Source organism: Thalia democratica, chromosome 3 (genome assembly GCF_965202585.1).
Source record: "Thalia democratica chromosome 3, ktThaDemo2.hap1.1, whole genome shotgun sequence".
Taxonomy (NCBI): Eukaryota; Metazoa; Chordata; class Thaliacea; order Salpida; family Salpidae; genus Thalia; species Thalia democratica.
Window position 1 is genome coordinate 4,206,805 of NC_139167.1, and position 20,374 is coordinate 4,227,178.

Below are 20,374 nucleotides of genomic sequence, written 5' to 3' on the forward strand. Positions count from 1 at the left end.
AAAATTGCAAACATTTTTTAAAGTTTTTAAAACAATTCGTACATACAATTAAATAAAAAACCTTATTAGTATTATTTTTTGTAAAAGCTAAGAAAGTATAAATCAAACTTTAGAAATAATTTACAAATTTACTAAAACAAGAAACTACGAAAACAAGAAAAATTTATTTTGACTTTCAATTGAAATGGACTTGTTTTTTATAAATAATTTCGTAGAAAGTATTTTAGTTAAGTAGCTGTTGCTAAAACAAAATCGAATGTTATTAAACAAATAAGAACAAAAAAAGTGTTCAAATAAAATATAAACTAAAAATACAATTTATAAAACCCTTATGACAAAAAACTTTTATTTAATACTTTCGTTTTTTTTTTCAAATTTAAATTTATAACTTTTTTAGATAAACAAGAAATGTACAAAACTGGTGAAAAAATAATTTTGAAATTAAGTACTATATTTAATAACAGTTTTTAACTAAAACAAAATATTGAAGTATATTTATGAAACTTAGAAGAAGTTTTAATAGAAATAAATTAGAATTTTATAATAAGGTTAAAAATAAATTAGAATTTTATTTATCATATCCATAACTAATATTCATTGTAAAGAAAATTTCATAATAAAGAAACTTTTATTTTATAAATTAAGAAACGAACTTAATGTAGTTGACAGTAATCAAAAACTCATTCAGTATAACTTTGTTGTAGCTAACTTTTAAAAGGTTTTGTATTTGAATTATAACTTTTTTTTTTTAATTTTAATATTAATAAGGGTCACTTATTTTTAGATGTTAGGATTGTATAAAAATAAAAAAATTGGAGTTTAAAGTAAAAAAACCACAAATAAAAAGTTAATCAACGTTTGTAAAATGTTTAAATCATATAAATATTATTTTTTGCAAGTTAAATACAAAATTTTATGATTTTTGAATGTTAAAGTTCTAAAGAATAAGTGATTTTTATGAGTAAATAAAATTTGAAAATATATTTAAATATAACTATTATTATAAATAAATCATTTGTTTGTTTAAATTAAGATCAGAGATCCGTAAACTATAGCCTGCGGGCCAAACACGGCCTGCTCAGAATATTAAACAGTCCTAGGAAAAGTTTTTGTGGTAAAAGTTTACAATTAAACTCTTAACTCGTTAATTACAGTCACCTCTCAAGAATCTATGCACATTGTGTATACAGTAAAAGTGTATAACTAAATGAAATTAGCAGCTAAAAGTGAGAAATCAAATATATCTGTTTATTGTCTAGTATCTTTTAATGAACTTGATTAAATACAGTACAAATACTTTCCTAACTTTTTGTTACCAAAAATAGTTTTAATTTTAGTTGTACATATATTTGTAAAAAATTCTAATAAAGAATTTTTACGTGTACACAAACTTTTTTTTCTACTTTGTTCCTTGTCCATATACGATAAAACTTGTCTTTCAGAGAATTAGAAAAAAAGCCATAAAAATTAAAAAGTTTGTCATGAAGAGCACACAAATAATGTAAAAACCCTAAAGTTATTAAAAATATATCTTATTCTATATTAAATAAGTCTGATCTTAAAAACAATTACAATATAATATTATCTGAATATATACAACAAATTTACATAACTTAACATTAAAAAAAACAAATTTAAATTTTGAGAACTTTAAAATACGAAACTAAACGAAAGTGCGTAGATTTACGTGAGGTCTGTTTTTGGTACTAGTACTTCATTATTGGTTTTGTAGTAATATTTTAGAAGGTTTTGTAGAAAGTAGTTATTTTATGTTCAAACATTTTAATAAAGTGCGAACTTTTTTATACACTGCGGCCCACGAGTAAGGTTTACTAGAAAATTTTACCCGCGAGTTTAAAATAGCTGGCGACCACTGGTAAAAAGTTTAAAAATTTCAACTTTTTGTATATTTATTCAACTTTGCTGTTGTACAGCATTTCAGGTTTTTTTTTTGATTCTGGTTTTTAAAAAAGTTGTTATATTTTATGTAGTATAAAGACATTTTTCAAAGTTTTAGCTACTGCATTACTTGAAATTTATTAAGAGAGCTTATTCAATTGTCAAGTAGAAATTTGTTTTAGAAAGACAAGAAATGTAATTAAACTTAAAATATGACATCTTATTTCAGAGTTATTTATTTATCCAAGTTATTTTATATAAATTTTGAGCGATAAATACTCACAATAAAAGACATAATAAAGTTAAATTTAAGTTTAGCAGTCACCTAAAACAAGTACTAAATGAAAAACAATATTTTCTCTGCTCATAATTAATTAATTCAATAAATATTATTACTTCTACATTATTGTTTTTTTTTAATTACTGTATTAAAAACTTTAACAAAAACTTATTTTACAAAACATAAATAGCTTAAAATTTTGAAATCCATTGCATAATCTTATAAACAACAACTATTTTACGTAGTAGAAATAAAAAATTTTATTTTATACAAATTAAAAATTTTTTTTGATTATTACCAAAGCAAGAGTTATAGTCACAATATTATAATACAAAATAATACTACAGGTTCAACAAAAAAAAATGATGCAAAATAATTTAGATTATTAAATAAAGTTATAAAGTTACTTTAAGTTCAGAACAAGTAATATATCAAAAGCCTTATTTTGTTCACTCATCATTAATTGATGCATTAAATATTATTACTTCTATAATATTGTTTTTAATAAAAGTTATTCTATTATTAACTTTAACAAAATAAAATTATTTTAAAAAATATAAATCACTTCTTTTATAAATAATTATATACAGTAAAATTAATAATATGTTTAAATATTTACTCGATAAATCTCATTTACAATTATGTTTTATTTCATGATCAGTTTTGTTTTTGATGAGTACGCAAATGTGAACTTCTATTAGAACTTGCTGTAAACCTTCTTCCACAAAAATCACATCCAAAAGGTCTATCTTTAGTGTGAATTCGAATATGTTTGTTAAACTAGATTTTTGTGAAAACTTCCTTTTACAAAGTTCACACTCATGAGGTTTTTCTTAAGTATGAGTCAACATGTGTTGTTTCAAATTGAGATTTGGAGTAAACTTCTTCTGACAAACTTCACACTTGAAATCTTTTCTACCACTATGAATTAACATGTGTCTTGTCAAGCTGGATTGTATAGTAAAACTAGTGTATAACTAAACTATAACACTGCTCACATTTAAATAATTTATCATCAGTATGAACTACTGCATGCTGTTTTAAAGTAAATCTTCTTGAAAAATCTTTTACAAACATCATATTGATAAATCTTCAAACCAGAATGAGCTAGCTGTCTTTTTAAATTCGCTTTTCTTTTAAAATTTCTAGTGCAAATGTTACAATTGTAGGGCTTTTCATCTGAATGGATTCTTTTGTGACCAATGAGGTCAGATTTTGAATTGAGTCTTTTTCCACAATTTTCACAAACATGCTGCTCACTATCATTAAAACACTTCGAGTTTGTTTGGGCAGCATTCATACTTGAAAAAACCAGAGCTAGAAAAAATATGTTTTTATCAGTAATGTTTGATTGAAAATAGAAGTACATCTAGTATACAAAAACATTTAACTAAAGTATTTACATAATTTTTTTGTCAAAAAGTACATAAAATCCTAAGACTTTTAACTAAATTAATTAAATAGTATACCTAACATGTTTTAAAATAAAATTCTTAACAAAGTTAAAGTACCTTAAAACTAAAGTATAAGAAACATCATGACTAATGTTTAAATACTTGACAAGTCATACTACGTCGTAAATGTAGTATAATTAAACTTGTGCAACTTTTGAAAACTTGTTTGTTCCAGAATAAAATAAGTTAAAAAACGAATTATACGGCTACGTTTTATTATTGACGTTTTTTTATGTTATATATTAATTACTAAACACTAGCTTGATATTTAATAAAAAATTAAAAGTTACTATTATGATTAATTTTTATTACTAAATGCAGTAAAAAATAAATCATTATAGAATAAACAAAAATGTATATTAATTTATTACTTCTTTAATTAGCTGTATGTAAGTATGTAATATAACTCTTTTAAAACATTTCAAAAAATTTTTTTTTTTATAAAAGCCAATTCAATATTTTGAAAGTCTTTTAAACACAAAACAAAAATAAAAAACAAAAATAATCAGAGCATGTTCTTTTTTTTGAATTTACAAGATTCGTGTTTCTTGAAAAATAATATTACTTTATTCACAAAAAAAACCACTACAACAACAGTATTTGTTTGTTAAATTTAATACAAAAATTAAAATTTAAATCTAATCATAAGATCCAAAATAAAAAACTAGTTTTAATTTAATATAATGTTATTTTAATCAAATCGAGAGTTATTTTCTTATCCAGACCAATAGTTAGACCTTATGGCAAATATCCGATATCAGAATATAAAAGAGTGGTAAATGCTTGCGAAAAATTTACTATTGCAGAACGCTTAGTTGATAACCTTGATTGTACAAGTTGTTATAACTTAAAAAGATTTAATATTATTTAAATTTTTTTAACACTTTTGATTTGATTAAGCTTGAGGCTTTCTATATTCTAATAAGAAAATCTCAACTGTGTGTTTTTGTATTTTATTTAAAAACAACTTCAGTTTGATACAACAGATTATATGGTGGTGTTATTTAACTTATGTTATACACTGCTTACTAAAACTTTTATCCACTCCATTTTTGAATTAAATGCTAAGTCATTAACATTGTTATATTAAATTCTACACCACAAAATTTTTTTTTAAGAATTATTTTTTTTTACAAAGTTAAAAGTTTAAAGTTTTCTTTTGTTATAAGTTACCAGAATATTCAGTATAAGTAGTTTTAAAGTGATAAAGGTTTAGATTCTTTGGGTGTTATAGTTTATTTTTTTTTTCCAAAAGCTAGTAATGATTTTTTTCAAATAAAAAAATATCCATTAAATATAAGTAAGTTTCCATTTAAAGAGAGGTTTCTCTGTATATTATAGCATGTCAGTAGCTAGTTTTATTCCTTAATATTTAAGTTACTAATGTTTTAAAGTATAACAGTTTTATACGCATTTTTAAAGGTCATAACCCATAATGTTTGTTTAGTATTTTATTAAAGTTCGTGATTATTTTCCAAATGAAAATAATTTACAAATTTTAATTTACTTGTTTGTTTTGCATTATAGTCTCTTCCATGTTTTTGTTCAACTTTTTATTTTTCAGATTTAGTTTGTACCTAAAGATCACTTTAAGGGTGAAACTTAGTTTTGCAATTAAAAATTTTTAACAATTATTCTTGTATATTTATCTTCTTACTTTTAAATAAGTGAGAACTATTTTTGTTCAGTTTAGAACTTCAAATATAAGTTTAGTTGAATGTTGTTGAATAAAAATTGAAAAAAAACTGCAAGTAAAATCATTTAAATAATAATAACTTATTTAATTCTTTTTGTATAATGTAAAAAGGTAACGTCTGTTATAGTTATTTGATAATGATTCCAAACTCTTCCGGTCGTGACAAGACGTTGAAATGATATCTACATATTTCGACTCAATTACCGAAAAGTTCTCCGTGAACCAGGTCCTAGGACTAAATATTTTTAGCGTTTCTAAACAAACGAAATTAAATAATATATCACAAAAGAAAATATATCTTCATTAATATTTTCAATGATAATATTTGTTAGCAAAATTATTTCTAGCAAAGTACATTACAATGACAATTGTTAAATTTTCAACATGTTTATTCACTGTATAAAAAACTCAAGCAAATCTAAACATTTAACTAAAAAACGAAAATAAAAATTTTTAGATCCATTGCATAATCTTATAAACCACGACTAATTTATGTTAAAAAAGACAATTGAAAATATAATTTTATACGAATTAAAGACTTGTTTTAATTATTACCAAGCAAGAGTTATTAGTAGTAACAATATTAAAATACAAAATAATACTACAGGGTCAACAATTACAATTGTTACAAAATATTATTAAGTAAAGTTATAGATTAATAACTAAACTTAGTATTTAATAAAGAATAATATTTAAATTTGTTTAAAATATCATTACAACATCACCAAAGTTATTTTATAAAAAACTTAATTAACTTTTTATAGACTTATAAACATTACTATTTTGGAGCTTTAAGTTTAATTTAAAAATTTTTTAAAAATCTATTTTTGATGAATGTGCAAATGTTTATTCCTAGTTGAAAGCTGAGTAAATCTTTTTCCACAGACATCACATTCAAAAGGTCTATCTCCAGTGTGAATTCTGATGTGTTTGTTTAAATTGTACTTTTGAGAAAACTTCTTTTTGCAAATATCACATTCATGAGGCTTTTCTTTAGTGTGAGTCAACATATGTTGTTTTAGATTACCTTTTAAATTAAATTTTATTTGACAAACTTCACAACAAAAATCTTTCCTACCACTATGAATTAACATATGCGTTTTCAAATTATCGTTTCGAGTAAAGCTTTTGTCACACTGTTTGCATTTAAATGGTTTATGATCAGTATGAACTATTGCATGTCGTTTTAAATGACTTCTCAATGAAAAACATCTTTTACAAACATCACATTGATAAATCTTCAAACCAGAATGAGTAAGTTGATGTTTTGTAAAATTATTTTTCCATGCAAAACTATTGTCACAAACATCACAACTAAAAGGTTTTTCTCCTGAATGAACTCTATTGTGAGAAACTAATGTAGACTTATATTTAAACTTTTTTTCCACTTTTCACAAGCATACTGATTCCGATCTTTTGAACATTTTGAGCTAGCTTGATCATTATTCATCCTTCATAACTAAGAAACTATAAAAGGATAATCATTGAGTGCATTACATTTATAACAAGTATTTTGTTATCATATGTTTAAATAAAGTTTACAATAATTTTATTAGCGTCATATCAAGTATCAAATAGGTAATTAATCGAACATACTGCTGGTTTTATTATTAAATTAAATCTTTATTTTAATGAATTTTTCAAGACATTTATTTTAGATAGTTTTTTGTTTGTGAAAGATTTTGTTAAATCTTAAGTATACTTAATTGTAAAGTTTCTCTCTTTTTTTTTACTTAAAAACAAAAAATGTTAAGCTTTTGTTTCTTATCGATTAAAAATTTATTTAAAAAGTAAAATTAGAACAGGCTAAGATGTTTTTAATCCGTTTAAATTAAAAAATATATATACAAAATGTTTTGATACTCAAACGAAATAAAGAATTATTTCTAACAATATTAAAATTTTACTTAGATTTTATAGGAATAAAGGAATTAAAGTACAATAAAGTTTCAAAATTTACTTAGTTTAAATACTTTTTGTTATTACTTTATTACTAGTTCTAATATTTAATCTTAGAAACAAAATTTTTAAATCTAAACTTAAACCCAATTACAAGACTTAACTAACAATTAAATTTAATTTTTAGTTTTTTTAGTCTAAACAAGTTCAATAAAGTTTATAATTTATTTAAAGTATTAGTAAAATTGTTTTAGTACTTTAAATTTAAATACTCGAGATAGTCAAATAAATTAAAACTAAGTATAAGAACTTATTAAATTTTGGCAATTTAAATATAGAGTATTTGTAAAACTCCACATAGTCTTAACATATAAATAGTATTAAGTTAGTTGTTACTAAAAACGCTGACAAAAAGTACAACCTAAATAAAACAATTATTACAAATATTATATTTTTCTAATTGTTTAACAGTTATGAATCTTTTATTAACCATAAATTATTTGAAAAAATTTAGAACATGAATAAACGACTATTATATTCAAAAACATTTATCAAAAATAAAACAACTAGTTGTAAAAATATACAGTTTTAAAACAAAATATGTTTTGCTTACACTAAATGTTGTAAATACAATATTTTAACAATGTGTTACTATAATGTGTGTTTGAATTTTCATTTGAAAACATAAATGTTTAGCTACCTGCAGAGAAAATTTAAAATAAATTTAGTTTAGTAATACAAGAATTTTTGATCATCTAAAGTTTTAGCACACTTTAATGTTACTAGATGTAAGATGTAAAATTATTTATTTTTGTTTTTTTTCTTTAATGTGATGTTCAAAAGAGTATTTTTTTTTGATTTTAATGATGATTTTTTTTTTGTATTTATGATAGGTATCTATTGTTTCTACTGTTTTAATACGTTAACAATTTTAAACCAATTTAATAGTCTATTTAGTGGTTAAATCAGATTGCTATACTAAATTTACAAACATATTCCATCAAGTTTTGTTTCAACACAATCAAACTAGGTTGTTCACCTAAAACAGTCAACATTGACAAACAAACTGCTGCGCAATACATAAATACCAGACAATGAAGCTGTTATTGTATTTTGGTAAGAAAATATTTAAATAAAAAACACAAAAAAATCAACTAAGTCATGGTTAATACAACAACAATAGCTTACTGATTATATTTTTATATATTTAATACAAGTTTATTTCACAAACAAGTTACAGTTCAAGTTATTTGAAAATGAAATCCCTCATACTATTTTATTAGGGATTTCATGTTTAAATGATGATAATTTTAATAAAATCTGTATAGTTATTGTCTTACATAAAATAAGCTTAAATAAAAAAAAAGCGTGGACTATTTTAATTAGTGATAATTAAGTGTATTAATTTACGTTTAAACAATATTGCTTTAGTGACCGTTAAAAAACTCAAGGTATTTGAATTTATCAAAAATTATACATTTTGGCTTAGTCATTCATTTCAGTAAAAATTCCAAAAAAAAAAAATTTTTTACTAAGGTGCCCCACTAAAAAATTCAAATCTAAATCCAATGTTTTTTTTTTTAATTTAAGACAAAGGAGCGTCCTCTAAAACAAAATAAAAACCTTAGTTAGCTTTAATAATAAAGAAAATTATTGGATCTTTTGGACATTTTTGAAATTTGAAAAAATGCTATTTGAGCTAAGTTAACGCCCATTCAAAATAATATTTTATTGTACTGAAAACAAAATTAATCGATATAGCGTATAACTGGTAGAAGATACAAACTATTTCAAATATATAAATCTTTGATGAATTTTTTTTTTAATAAATACAAAAAAATTTCTGAAGTATTAAATAACTTAAATGATTTTATTTTGACGGTTATGTAATCTTCTAAAAATGCTAGTTCTTTTCAGTACGATATTTGAAATGTTGAAAACTAGTAAACTAAAAATTTAGTTATACCCAACATATTTAAAAAAAAGGTTATACACGCAACATGTTTAAAGTTACTGATTTTAATGATATTCAACTTGTTTTTTATGTTTGATATTATTTTTTGGTTTCAAAAAATACTAAAAATTTATTATTTTTGACCTTATTTTATATTTATACTATATAAATAAATTATCATACAAAAAACTAATGCAATAAGAACTAAAATAACATATAAAAAATTAGTTGAATTTAAAGCAGTTAGTTTAAATAATTATAGTTTTTTGCTATTGTTTTTTAAATTACCACAAAAAATGTAATTTATGAAACAGTTTAAGCTACACCAAATTTGACAAACGTAAAAATTCTCCAATCGCCTCGTGCCGACTTATATAAATTTTGTTGTAAATCGGTTTTTAAATTAGCTTTGCTTGAAACTCTAAATGCGCTAGAGTGTTGTCTTCAATAAATATAAGTTCGATATGTTCAGTTGCTGATCTGGTTGATTTTTAGAGAAGCGTTAAATAACTAAATGTTGAAGTTATTTCAGTGATATTATATTTAATACTTCGGAATGTAACTTCAGCAAATACAACGTATTCTTTTTCAGTATACTGAATCTTTAGCTGTTATTTTTATTTCTCATAATATGTTGTAAGTTACTGGACGATTTTATTTTAGTTATATACTATTGTTATTTTATTTATTATTCATAAATTATTAATTAATCTCAATTATTTTTCCTCAATATGGTGTAGGAAAAAAAAATACGATAAGTTGTAAACTACTATGATACCTTTTAACGTTTTTTTTTCAGGACTATTAACGATTTATATTAATTGATTATAACTTTTGTTTCAGTCATTTCGTTGTTACTACGAACGCACAGGTTAGAAATTATTCTCTTTATACAGATACTTAAAGTTAGTTACCATTGTTTTACTCCACAACTAGAACTTTATTAGCACAATAAAATGATAATTATCAAAGTTCTTTATCAAAAATTTATTTATCGAAAAGTTCTAAAAACTAAACCTTACAATCTTATTTTGTATTTTCGTTTATTATTATTTATAAAGTGACATAAAAAACAACTTAAACGTCTTTTAAACTACAAAACGAAACAATTCAATGATAATTCTTTTACCAAATCTACATCTTGTTCTATATATAAATTATTTTTTGTTTTAAAGTTTTCTTAAAGTAAAATAAAATTACTTATATATCAGGTTTGAAACTCGAAGTTTTATTTTTGATGAGCACACAAATACCTTTTCCTATGAGAAAAATTATTATTATTAGAAAATCTTCTTCCACAAACATCACATCCAAACGGTCTATCTCCAGTGTGAATTCTTATGTGAGTATTTAAACTTGATTTCTGAGAAAATTTCTTATTGCATATTTCACATTCATGAGGCTTTTCTTAAGTAAACATGTGACGTTTTAGACTATTTTGAGTAAATGTATATTGACCAACATCACACTGAAAATCTTTCTTACCACTATGTATCAAAATGTGTGTTGTCAAACTACCTTTTAGAGTAAAACAATTGTCACACTGTTCGCATTTAAATGGCTTATTGTCATTATGAACTACTGCGTGTAGTTTTAAACTACTTCTTTGTGAAAAGCATCTTTTACAAACAACACATTAATAAATTTTCAAACCAGAATGAGTAAATTTATGTGTTTTCAAATGACCTTTTTTTGCAAAATTTTTGTCACAGGTTTCACAACTAAAAGGTTTTTCACCTGAATGAACCCTTTTGTGAGTAACTAATGCAGACTTATATTTAAAGTTTTTTCCACAAGTATTACAAACATGTTGGTTTAAATCATTCAAAAATTTTGAGCCGGTTTGATCAGAATTCATTATTCACAGCTTGTAACAAATAAACTGTAACAAAGTTAAATTAATGCTATTCAAAATGTCATTGTTGGCAATAAGGTTATAAAAAGTTTTTTTTTAGCATTTTCTTTTAGTTACTTCACAAAAGATAATTGCATTACAATTTATAAGAATAAAAAAATTTCTGTTATTTATTCTTACATTTTATTATTAACAAAACAGTGTTTCACTCCTAAATTGGCATATAGGAGATCATCAGTTGTAACATAAATCTAAAATAAAATTTAAAAAATAAATAACTGGAATTTCTGTAAAAAAAATAAATATAACAAAATGAAAAACAAAGTATTGAACTTATGGTTTAACAACAAAAATAAAATTTAAGTTTAGCATCATTAAGTTTTATTTATGTTTTTAAATCATAACTTCAATACTTTTTTTTTGTTAAAAATAAATTGTGAAAATAAATAATAAATAAAAATGTCCTTAAAGATATCTAAGTCGAGAACTTTGAATTGTTTGATTTAAAACAATATGTAAAAATAATATTTTCAATGAAAAGTAACATTTCTGAATTGTACGTTATTAAAACATTTATTTTTTAATATTTTCCTTCTTATAAAATTAATACCAACCTTAAAAAACAGAATTTTTTATCTAAACAAGATTTGTTCTAATTTATTTTTATTTATATACAGTTTTGATCTTTTATTTTATGATATTAAATATTTATTCTACAAAATACTATACTACTATTTTTCTTTATATTTTGCTTTAAAGATTCATTTCATGTTACAAATTATATTAAACAACGACAAGAGCTTTTACGTATTTGAAACTATTGTTATACTTTCATTGCATAAGTGGAAAAAAAATAAAACATGCAAAAATATTTTAAAAAACATAGCGTAGATTGCAAGCAGTAATATTTATTAATAAAAAAAAATGTTTTCAAGGAATTCTAAGCATCTGGGTAAAAAAAAATTATACTTAAGAAATTTTAAGGATTAGAAGTATACCAACTTTTTTATGATCTAATTTATTTTGTTTAATACTTTTAAAATACCTAGTTCAAACTGCAACCTTTTAAATTGTATGTAAACTTCAAATTTATTTTAATACAAAAATTAAACGAACATCAAAGTAAGTTAAAACTAAATTAAAAGATTATTATTTATCTTAATAGTTTAGTTTTAGTGCTGGTTTTAACTAAAAGTTTAAACATAAGTCACTCATTAAAAAAAAATTAACTAATAAATTTAATTTAGCGTGACATCAGAATAATCTTGCTACGAACTGATAAGAATATGGTGTATACTTAGTTATAAACAATAGTTTTGAAATGTCTAACTAAAAATAGTTACAACATAAAGATATAAGTGTAAAAGTCTGTTTAAAAGGTGTTAATTAGATTTAAGTTATACTTTGCTGGTTTAAAGTTATTTATAAGACAAAACTTTTAATACAAAAACATATAAGATAAAAGAAATTTTACTTGAATCTAAATTAAAAAGTACTTTACAGAATACCATAAAAACGACACAAATGAGTTTATCTTAAGTTATAAAAAAATAAAATCAATTGTTCGAGAATCAACCAGGTAAAAATAAAATTAAAAAAAAAAAGTATAAGAAATTAATTAGTTTAACTCTAAATTAAAAAACAGTTTTATCATTACGTTATCTAAACTTAAAGGTATTATTAATTATTAGATCAAATTAAAAAACAAAACTAAAAGTAGAGTCAATAAAATAGTTGTTCCAAATATATACTTTCAATATTTCTACTATCTGTATATGTTTTTTTTGTAATATTAAAAAACTTAAAATTGTTAATACCTTGTTGCCGAGTTCTAAAAAGTTTTCTTAATCTGCAGCTTAATAAGTTTTCTTGAAAATTTCTTTTTTTTTTATGTTAAATTTTATTTTGTTTATAAATTTACTAGCGAAAGTATAAAACTAGAAATGTATTAGATATTTTAATTTATTGATTACTTTTAAGGTATAATTGTATTAAATGTGTATTTTTTTACTTTTACAATAAACCCATTGGTTTCAGCTTTTGTCAACTCCTTTTCAATTATTATTTCATGTTTTTTATCTTATAAATACTATTTTCCAAAAATTTATAATTTCTACTTTTTATTTGTTAGTTGTTTTCTCTAGTACACATATTCTTTATCGTAAAAACTACAGGAAATGTTAAACTTAAAAAATAAAAAATCGATTAAAAGAATGAAATAAAATTTATTTATTAAACTGTATAAGCAAAAACTTTTAGATCAATAAAAATGTATAATTTTTAACAAGAATTTTACATTGTTTTATGTAGTATTTAACTGCTTTAAAATTACTTACCTTGTACTTGGAGTTAGCACGTTATTATATAAAAAAGAGAGCTTTAGAACATTTCTACAATGTAAAAAGTTAAACTAACTTAAAAAGTCAAATAATTCGATGTAATAAAAAACAAAATGGTTTAACGTATGACTGATAAAATAATGTCCTCAACTAAATGACTTTTACGTGTAGACTTTATTCATTTTTTATAACATATTTATTTACGTGTATCTTCACTCATTAACTTTGTACTTTGTATATAATAAACAATTAGCTTTAAATTAATTTATACTTGTTTGTTTAAAAATTTAAGATTTTATTATAAAATTATAAAAAAAATATTTTATTATTATTTAAAACTTATTTATTTTAAACACTATCATAATTTACTTTGAAAAAGCATTCTATTTTTTTCTTAAAATTTATAATCAGTTAACTAACTAGTTTAAACTTAGTAAAATAGGTTTCATAAATGATCTTGTTTAGGTAAGTAAAATTAGTTAAAAAACAAATAAAAATAACTGCATTGGTTCTTAAAATTGAAAACAGTGAGAAAGATATTTTTTTACGTAAGTGCATTTCGATATTTATAATCAATGATCATGGTTAGTACACGGTTCTAAAAAAATGACTAATTTTACTTTTCTAGTTTTAAAACCATAATATGTGTGATGCTTTTATGTTAGAACAATTTTTATTTCACAACTTTAGTTTATCATAACCGTTGTAATAAAAACTTAAATTTATTTATATATTTGTTTTTTTTAGTTGTTTTCATTAAAAAAAAATATATATAACTTTTTCACAAAAATTTTTTAAATGTCAAAACTTATTTGTTTTAATTATGTTATAAAAAAGGTTTAAAAATTTCAAAACCAACTCCTACCAACATAAATTTAGTTAAATTAAACTTTAATGTTATTAATCAAACTTTCTATTTTTGTGCTTAATCTTTTTAATTTGACTATTTTAGACTTTACATTTTAATCCACTTTATTAACTGAAATATATATAAAATACTTTTATATAGTTTTTTACGGCTGTTTACAAAATAAACTTTAAAACAAAGTTAGTTATTAAGTTACACTTAAATGATAGCAAACAAATATGTTTTTAAAATTAGCTTTGTCACGATGAATTAAACAATTAAAAGTTTTAAATAAAGCTCAACTTTCTATAAAACAAATATTTTGCGTAATAATTGTATACTTGTATCTCTATTTATTTGAACTGAAAACTTTTTATAAATAAAACTCGTAAGTTTTCTCTATAAAAGCAACAACTAAACTAAAAAAAAACTTTTTTCTCTATAGCTATTCATCGGTAAACTTTATGAAATCATTTTTTTGTTTTTTTTTTTTTTAATATTTCACATTTTACAAAACTTGCTAGCTCTTTACGCCAAATACGCATAGTGACGTCACTAAACAATTCCTGTAAAAAAATATTTCTGACAGTAGATATAAACAGCTCAATGAATGAGTTGAGTTAAGTACTCCAGGTTTGTACTGTTTCTAGACATTGAACTAATTTTAAAAACCGCTGTAAAACGGTTATTCGAAAATAGAAAAGCATAATAAAATGTTGAATCTCTTTTCTTAAAACTTCATTTAAATAACAGCACTATAATTAAAAGCTTTTTGATCAAGTGAATACGAATTAGACATCATCAAAAATAATAGTCTATGTTATAGTTGGATTACAATAAAGATGTGCATAATTTACAACATCGAAACTCTGTATAAACATTTATTGAAAAGAGTTAGAAATTAATAAAGCATTATATTATTTTTTTAATTATATAAGTATACTTTTTCTAATTAACCTATTGAAACTAATTAGGAGCTATACCAAGTTAGAAACTGTTTTATGTATAGCTACAAAAATAATAAAAAAAAAATTAATTAAAAAATTTATTAATAAAAAACGTATTAGTGCGTTTATGATTATAATGTCATATAACTGCGAAAAAATAATTATAATCGCAACTATTATGGACTAGTCAGCGCCTTTGATAGCTCAGTTGGTAGAGCGGTGTACTATGGTATATAGTTAGAAATCCATAGGTCGCTGGTTCGACTTTAAGGAAATTTTTATTGTATGCTATATACTTCAACGAATTAGAAGTTGTATGAAAGCTTTTAGATATTAAAACAACTAGTTTTAATAAAAATATGAAAAATTTTTTGGTTTTAAATGTCTATGAACAAATAATGGTACTAAAGTTTTTTCATTGTATATATCAAATATTTGCTTTGAAATAAAATGTAAATTCAAGTTAACAAAAATAAAAGCTAAGGAACTTAAACTAAATACTTGCTTTTGTTTTTGCTCGAACATATTATACAAGCTGCTTTGACGCTTAATACTGTTACTGATATCACTAAATGTATTTTGCACAAAAACAATTATGCCATCCAAATTTATACTGACCAAATTATCTAATAGCTATCAAATATTAAAAGTTGGTCAATATTTTCTAGCAAAATTCTAAACCTTTTGTAAGACGGTTATAAACAATAAAACTTTGTCTTGTTTATTTACAGAACGATGCTACTAAACTAAAATGCTTAGATTTACTTTTGATATTTACTGGACAAAATGAAAAAAAAATAATTGGTGTAAAAAATGTTTCGACAGAATAAAATCAATTTCACTAAAAATTGTAAACAATAGAGTTTCATAAAACTAATGAGTTTTGTACTTTAAAATTTTGATAAAATACTCATTTTTTTACACGTAAATTTTAACTACAGAATCGAAAATTAGTATGTTTATGCACTGATTTTCGTAATAGTGTTTGAATAAACTGTATACATATATGTATTCCATTTAATTGGTTTGTTATTTGAATTTTAAAAATCACGAATTTTAGTTTTAATAAAAAAAACTACAATTATTTAAAACAAGTTTGTAATTCTACAAATGACAAAAAACCTATAAAATATACAATTCAAAAATTAGATATACTTTTTTTTTAAGGTTACAGTCAATTAGCTAGTTTTAAAGATTAGTAGACAATAGTTCTAATACAAACTTACAAATTTTGATTACTGCTTTAACTCTTGGTAAACTTATTTTTTTTCTTTATTATAAGAAAATACAGCTGTAAACGGATATCAAGTTGCACTTGATTACTGTTTAGATTTGGTTGAAAGTTTCGAGCTAAAAGTTCATTCAAGCGTTAAGAGAAAGCTCACAAGGTCAAGTTTTACACTGATGCAAGTTTAATACAGTTAACAAAAGGAGAAATTATAGTGTATACCAGAAACCCTGATGCAACATTGAGTTATGGAATGTTTTAAATAAGCTGAAACAACAGACAGTGAGAGATTCTAGCCACAGCCTGCTGCAGTAAACGTTATGATGAAAAAAAAACACTTATATTGTTTTCTTGTGTTTTATAAAGTGTTTTTTTATTAGTTTTGTTTTAAGTTCTTCTTATTTACATTCTAAATAGTTAGATCTTATTTGTTTTATACATTCTTAAAGTATATTCTTGCTAGATTGAATATTGTGTAAAGGTTTTGACATTACTTAAAGTGTTTTCTAAATTTAATGTTCTTCATATATTTGTTAGTGTTTGCAATTGTTCTTTATATAAATATGTTAACTCATGTCATGCCTAGTATTATATAAAGTAGCCTTAGTTATAAGGATTTAGTATAAGTTAAGTTTAATACTAAAGGTACCTATATCTAGGTTACACAACAAAAGTAATTAAATTAGTATAATTAAGTTCTTATATTAAACCACAGTTTAAACAAAATAAACATCATTTTTACAATAAATAGTACATGCGTAAAAAAGGAACTTTTCTTTTATTCTAAAAAGCAAATATAATATTTATAAAAACAAATTTGATAGTTGAACAAGTAAGCTACTTTTTAAAACACATTTTTTTCAACATATTTAAATTTTAAGCATTCTTAGCAGTTAGCAAGTTGAAAACATTTTTTTTTGTTACTTAAATAAAACAAATTAACTTTCGATAACAGTTTTTTCAGTTCTAATCAAAACAGTTTTTAAAACTAACAACAATGTTAAACTTGAAATAGTATTACTAACAGTAAAAGCTATAAATTATATTTTTTTGTGATTTTAAAATTGTTTACTAAGTATTTATTTGTTCAAAACTTAATTGTAGAAAGTTGTTAATCGGTTTTTATTAAATATTTCACAGAAAATGATATAAACTATTTGTTTAAGTAAGATTTGTTTTACAAATAAGAAAAATAAAAATTAAACAAAAAACATTATTTTAGGAAATTAACAGTTTTTTTTTATACTACAAATATGCTTTTTGCTATAAAAAACATGTACTTTCATTTATATTTGTTTTCAAATATATACATTTTGGATTTATTTTGTCAAAAGTTTATTACATAAACTAAATTTTGTTCAAAAACCTCGTCAATGTTTAAATAAAAAATCTAAAAAGCTTTTAAATAATTTACTATCCATTAAATAAATTTAATAAACGTTATTAACTTAATATTTTGCTATATAATATTTAACTTTTCTGCTACGATAAACTTTTACACGGTTGTTAATAGCAGTTAAAAAAAAAGTTTTTTTATCAAGTATAATTTCGACTTTGGTATGGAGTTTATTTTTAAGAAATTAAATAATTATACAGCAGTCTTTAGTATGCTACTGGATCAACAATTATAGCTGAGCAATGTCTTACTAGAATTTATTGTTTGCAAATATTTATATAAACAAAATTAGTTAATATTAAAGCAACTAAATTATAATAACTTACTCTAAAAAATTAGAAATATACCAATAAAAACACTGTTAAAATACATCGAAATTCAAAATTTTAAATTTAAACTTCAGAATCTTTTATCAGTAAAAAATTGAAGTTTTCAAACAATATTCCAAAGACATAACTTATGCTTTACTATAAACTTAGTATGTCAAAAATTTTCAACCAAGACAAAATTGCACTACCTTATACTAGTCAGTTGTACAGTTGATGAGTTTGCAAATGTCTGTTCCTACTTGAACTCTGTGTAAATCTTCTTCCACAAACATCACAACTAAATGGTCTATCTCCAGTATGAATTCTTATGTGAGTGGTTAGATGAGATTTTAGTGAAAACTTCTTCTTCCAATCTTCACACTCATTAAGGTTTTCTTTAATGTGAGTAACATGTGACGTTTCAATACATATTTAAAAGAAAATTTTTACTGACAAACATCACACTGAAAATACTTCCTACCGTTATGTACTAACATATGTCGATTCAAGCTAGAATTTTGAGTAAAACATTTATCACACAATTCACATTTAAATGGTTTTTCATCAGTATGAACTAGTGCATGCTGTTTTAAACCACCTCTTCGTGCAAAACATCTTTTGCAAACATCACACTGATAAATTTCCAAACCAGAATGATTAAGTTGATGTTGATTCAAATTACTCTTATGTGCAAAGCTTTTATTACAGACGTCACATTTAAAAGGTTTTTTACCAGTATAAATTCTTTTGTGAGTAATCAGTATCGAACTGAACTTAAAAATTTTTCCACAAGTTTCACAAAAAAGTTGCTTTTTTTTTTCATTTGAATACTGAATAGAAATCATGCTTAAAAATACAAAATGCATTGTTAGATGATTCACCAAAGAAATTGTGAAAAATTATATAGCTAGTTACATATATTTTAACTGGTATATGACCTTTGTAAAGATTTTTATTTGAAACATTAAAATAAAATTACGTTTAAGATCAATGAATCTTAATAAATAATTTCTTATAGATTGTTATTTTAAATCAAAATAAATGCATATTTTAACTTGTAAACCTTTTTTTAGAATTCAATATAAAGAATAAAATACTATTATATATGTGAAAACTATGTCACTAAAATATATACTTTTAATTTTCTTTTTCTAAATGTTTAATTAATGTTATTACAGGCTTAAAAACTACAAATTTTAACTGTTTATAAAATTGCATAAGTTTTTATTTTACATCTAATAAAAAGTATAAGTTTAACACGACTTCTTTGTTTGTCAACAGAAAATTTAATTACTTAATAGATGAAGTTACTTAGATAGTACTAGAGAATTTAGACATATGTCTTAGTTTCTTTTACTGACTTCAGATAGAGTACTAATTGTTCATTTGAATAATCTTGGTTAAAATATGAATTGGTAAACTTAATTTTTAATGAAATTGTGTCTCACTGTTTACAATTTATTTTCTTTTAAAACTTTACTCTACAAGAAATTTTTCGTTATAATATACAGCATTGAATATAAAAAAATAGCTGTTAGCATAGTACATTAATATTTTAATTTGTTTTATAGGTATTTATTTTTTTTAATATTAGTAGCAATAAAAGAATTATACTGTTTGCATTCTTAATATTTTGAAACAAACACGACAAATAAATGTTTAATCCACACTAAATGTATTTATCGTAATTTGAGAGTAGTATGGTTTATTTTAAACATAATCTAATCTAAATAATTTAAATTTAAACAGCTTAAAAGTATTAAATTTCAAAAGATAATCTAAATTTTGTATTTTAACATTGAAAAACTTTAAAAGTTGTTTTGTAAGCTAACTACTTTAAAATATTTCAGTTCATTTTTGGTAAACTTGCAGTTTGATAAATGATAAATAATTAATATAAAGTTTTACTAGGATTTGATAAAAGTTTACAAAAATATTTTTTGATAAAGCTTTTTAAGAATTGCATATAAATTATACATTGAAAACGGTTATTAAGTATCAACATATTTGTATATAACCACACTTACTAACAACTTTGTTTTATGTAGTTCAAAGAAAATAGACTGGTGTTTATGCTTTTAAAGTACAGTTTTTTAAAAGAAAGCCAATATCCTGTGGCAATTAAATCTTAAACCAAATTGAAAATTTTGTTTATAACAGAAGTAATGAAAATTTGTTGGATTTTTCCATAGGTAGTTTAAAATGTTTTTAGATATTTGCAAAACATTTAAAAAATATTTTTATTTCAAATTTATTGTTTTTTGTTTATTTT

At 22.4% G+C, this 20,374-nt stretch overlaps 1 protein-coding gene across 1 annotated transcript; it reads right to left on the bottom strand.

The window, feature by feature from the left end:
• Nucleotides 1–6,150: 6,150 nt before the first annotated feature.
• On the bottom strand, nucleotides 6,151–18,599 carry LOC145831660 (uncharacterized). The gene is made up of 4 exons (XM_082938972.1): nucleotides 18,584–18,599; nucleotides 18,332–18,497; nucleotides 10,701–10,801; nucleotides 6,151–6,716 (listed from the first exon to the last, which is right to left on the bottom strand). Exons 1-4 carry the CDS (start codon nucleotides 18,597–18,599, stop codon nucleotides 6,151–6,153), a joined length of 849 nt encoding a protein of 282 aa, XP_082795098.1.
• Nucleotides 18,600–20,374: the final 1,775 nt, after the last annotated feature.